Raw genomic sequence first — 2,753 nt, 5'->3', positions numbered from 1 at the left:
ACACATAATTAAATTCGCCGCGCCATTTAAATACACATCTTCCCGGCGGAGAGCTTCGCTTCATTCGGCGGAAAGGCGGCACAACAATTGCATTCGTGGTTTTTCATTTCTTTATACTCGTACGTACATTTTCCCCCCACAACCGTCTGTCCGTTCATTTTTATGTCGTTTGCGTATGCGTGAGAGTGGCCCAGGGTCCAAGGGGCCAAGGGCCAGCCACTTGTCGAAAAGTCCAATGCCCACACAGCCCTCACACACTCACGCATTCTTTCGTTCGAATATAATTTATGTATCGGTGGAATAATGTTTTATGATCTTTACATGTGATTTGCAGCTGCTTGACGGCTACCTGGGAACTGCTGGCGGATGGGGAGAGGGAGGGGGAATGAGGAAGAGGAGGAGGAGATCGATCTCTGTGTGGGTGGGCTTTGAATTCGTTTTCACATTTTCTCGATCGATATACTCTAAAAAACACTGTCGGAAACTTCAAACTAAAATTACGGAAATACTTTGAAAAGTTCCGTGTGCCGCTTTCACTGGGTTGGGGGCGCACACATTCAAAATTGCAGAACAAAATGCCCAGAAGATGTTCACCAAAATTATACGTAACTGTGGCCATGTTTACCTGAAGAGCGGATATCCGTCCGGCTCGGGAGCGGTGCCGCAACGGGTCCTGCACAACTGGGACCGCCAGCATGCGGAGCACGAGCAGCGAAAGAAGGCCATCCCGCGGCTGGTGTATCTGCACAATCCGTGGAAGTATCTGGTGACGAAATTCAACCTGTGGAAGCTCCGGTGGCTGTGGGATCCGGAATTCAATGAATCGGAATTCATCGAGGGCTCCAAGCAGGCGGCCATCGTCGTGACGGACATCATACGGCAGCAGAGCCCCGAGAAGATGAGCACGTACACCACGCCGGTGGGCTTCCAGCAGATCACCCGCGACATGCTGCTCTCCCGCAACGACAACCGGCTGCAGTTGATCCGCTTCCAGAGGGAGCACCTGCGTCGCGCCATTCCCATGAAGGTGGCCCGACGCCAGAGCTTCGGCCGCAGGTACGCCTTCATCGATGTGCTCTTTGTGGGGCTGCGGAACACCAAGGACTTTGACTCCGCCTCGGAGGTGGTGGAGGTGAACGAGCTCGTCCGCCGGATGGACAGGGAGCTGAGGACACCTCGCGATGTCGTGTCGGTGCCGCATCGGATTGTCTTTGCCGAGATCTTCATACGCTTCCGGCGCGACTACACCGAGGATGCGAGGCGCAACTTTGAGACGAAGGATCACATGGCGCAGTCGGGCTACCCCTTCACACATCACTTCAGTGCCCCACTCACGCCCAAGGCAGCCCTCTCAAAGAGTCTCGTGCCACCACCTCCGACTGATGCGCTGGCGAGATCTACACACAATCCGGCCACAGCACCGCTGACCCCAACGGGCCGCATCGTGCCGCGCTCGGGCGATACCGACTGGTCGGTATCCTTCTATAAGATCCTCACCTTCGATGTCCTCAACTATGATCCCGATCATAAGCGTCGACAACGCTAGCATCAAGCCGATTGGCAGGGAAGGGGCTTTCGCCAAAGGATTTGTTTCAGTGTAGCTTGAATAAAGCCAAGGTTTTTTCTCGAAAATAATGAGAACTCTTCTAAACCGATAATTTTGTTCTATCTAATATTTGCACGGAGTACTCATAGCTCCCGTCCTGGTATTCTGATAATATTTGATGGGGCTATTCTCTGTAAAGCAGAGAATATCTCTCGTTTTTATACAAAGAAACTTGTCACATAATAATCTATGCAAGTGCCTTGCATGCCCTTGCATGTCGTCACCACAGATGCTCCCTTTCGAGGACCATCCATGTCAAACCTTTGCAATCTCTTTCTAGCGCTTGACTCTCGGAGAGTCGAAGGGACAGCCGACTCGCTCGCGAAGAGATGGATGGAGGAAACATTGACTTCTGTTTCTGCCGCCAGATCTGTACGGTTTTTTCTTCCATTTTTTCTGAACCATGCAGGTCCATGCGGAGAGTTCCAAGATTGAACGAGTGATATGAATACATATTAAATATGATCTAAAACTTTAATACAGAGCTTTTCTATAGCCACGAAACACAGCGTTTAACCAAAGTCCACACCTTTTTTGGGGGATTGGGAGAGAAGCAGAAAATATTTCTGTACAAAATGATGTTGTAATGAGGCATATTACACGATTTGATCTTGTTGCCTGATGCTGTTGCTGTTGCTGGTGTCGTTACATTTGTCATTTGGCTCTAATTGATTTTTAAAACATGGCCATATGAGGGCTTTTTTGGGCTTGCGGCTTGGGCTTCAGGGCTTGAAGCTCGAGGGGGCTTGGCCTTGACGTGACCCAACCCATTTAAACATATTCATAATGATTGGAAAAACATTGAAGAAAATAACACGCATATAAATATTTCAACAAATTTAATGTTTTCTCGTCGTGCCTAACACATTTTTGCATAATTCGAACACACGTTAAATGGTTTTTGGATGTTTACTTTGGAGGTAGGTGGTCTCTCACTCAGATCCGAATTAGAAACGAGGGGGAACGTTGTGAGTTGCTACGGAGACCGCAACTCTACAGTTATACCCGATACTAAGTCAGTATGGCTCTCCTCCGGCAGACGCCGCTAATATTGAACGACACGACAAAGAGTGCGTGCGAGAGAGACAGAAAATCAGTCTGAGCGTGACGTCGGGCGCTGCGCTGCGTTTTCTCGAATGTGCAATAT

General features: G+C 49.4%; 1 protein-coding gene across 1 annotated transcript; it reads left to right on the top strand.

Moving 5' to 3' along the window:
- The first annotated feature begins 444 nt into the window (after positions 1-444).
- On the top strand, positions 445-1,651 carry LOC108157965. Its single transcript, XM_033396799.1, has one exon. The coding sequence runs from the start codon at positions 587-589 to the stop codon at positions 1,544-1,546; it is 960 nt and encodes a 319-aa protein (XP_033252690.1). The 5' UTR covers positions 445-586; the 3' UTR covers positions 1,547-1,651.
- The last annotated feature ends 1,102 nt before the right edge of the window (positions 1,652-2,753 follow it).

Source organism: Drosophila miranda (assembly GCF_003369915.1).
Source record: "Drosophila miranda strain MSH22 chromosome Y unlocalized genomic scaffold, D.miranda_PacBio2.1 Contig_Y1_pilon, whole genome shotgun sequence".
Lineage (NCBI taxonomy): Eukaryota > Metazoa > Arthropoda > Insecta > Diptera > Drosophilidae > Drosophila > Drosophila miranda.
The sequence above is the reverse complement of the archived record's forward strand: the minus strand, read 5'-3'. Positions and strand labels throughout refer to the sequence as shown.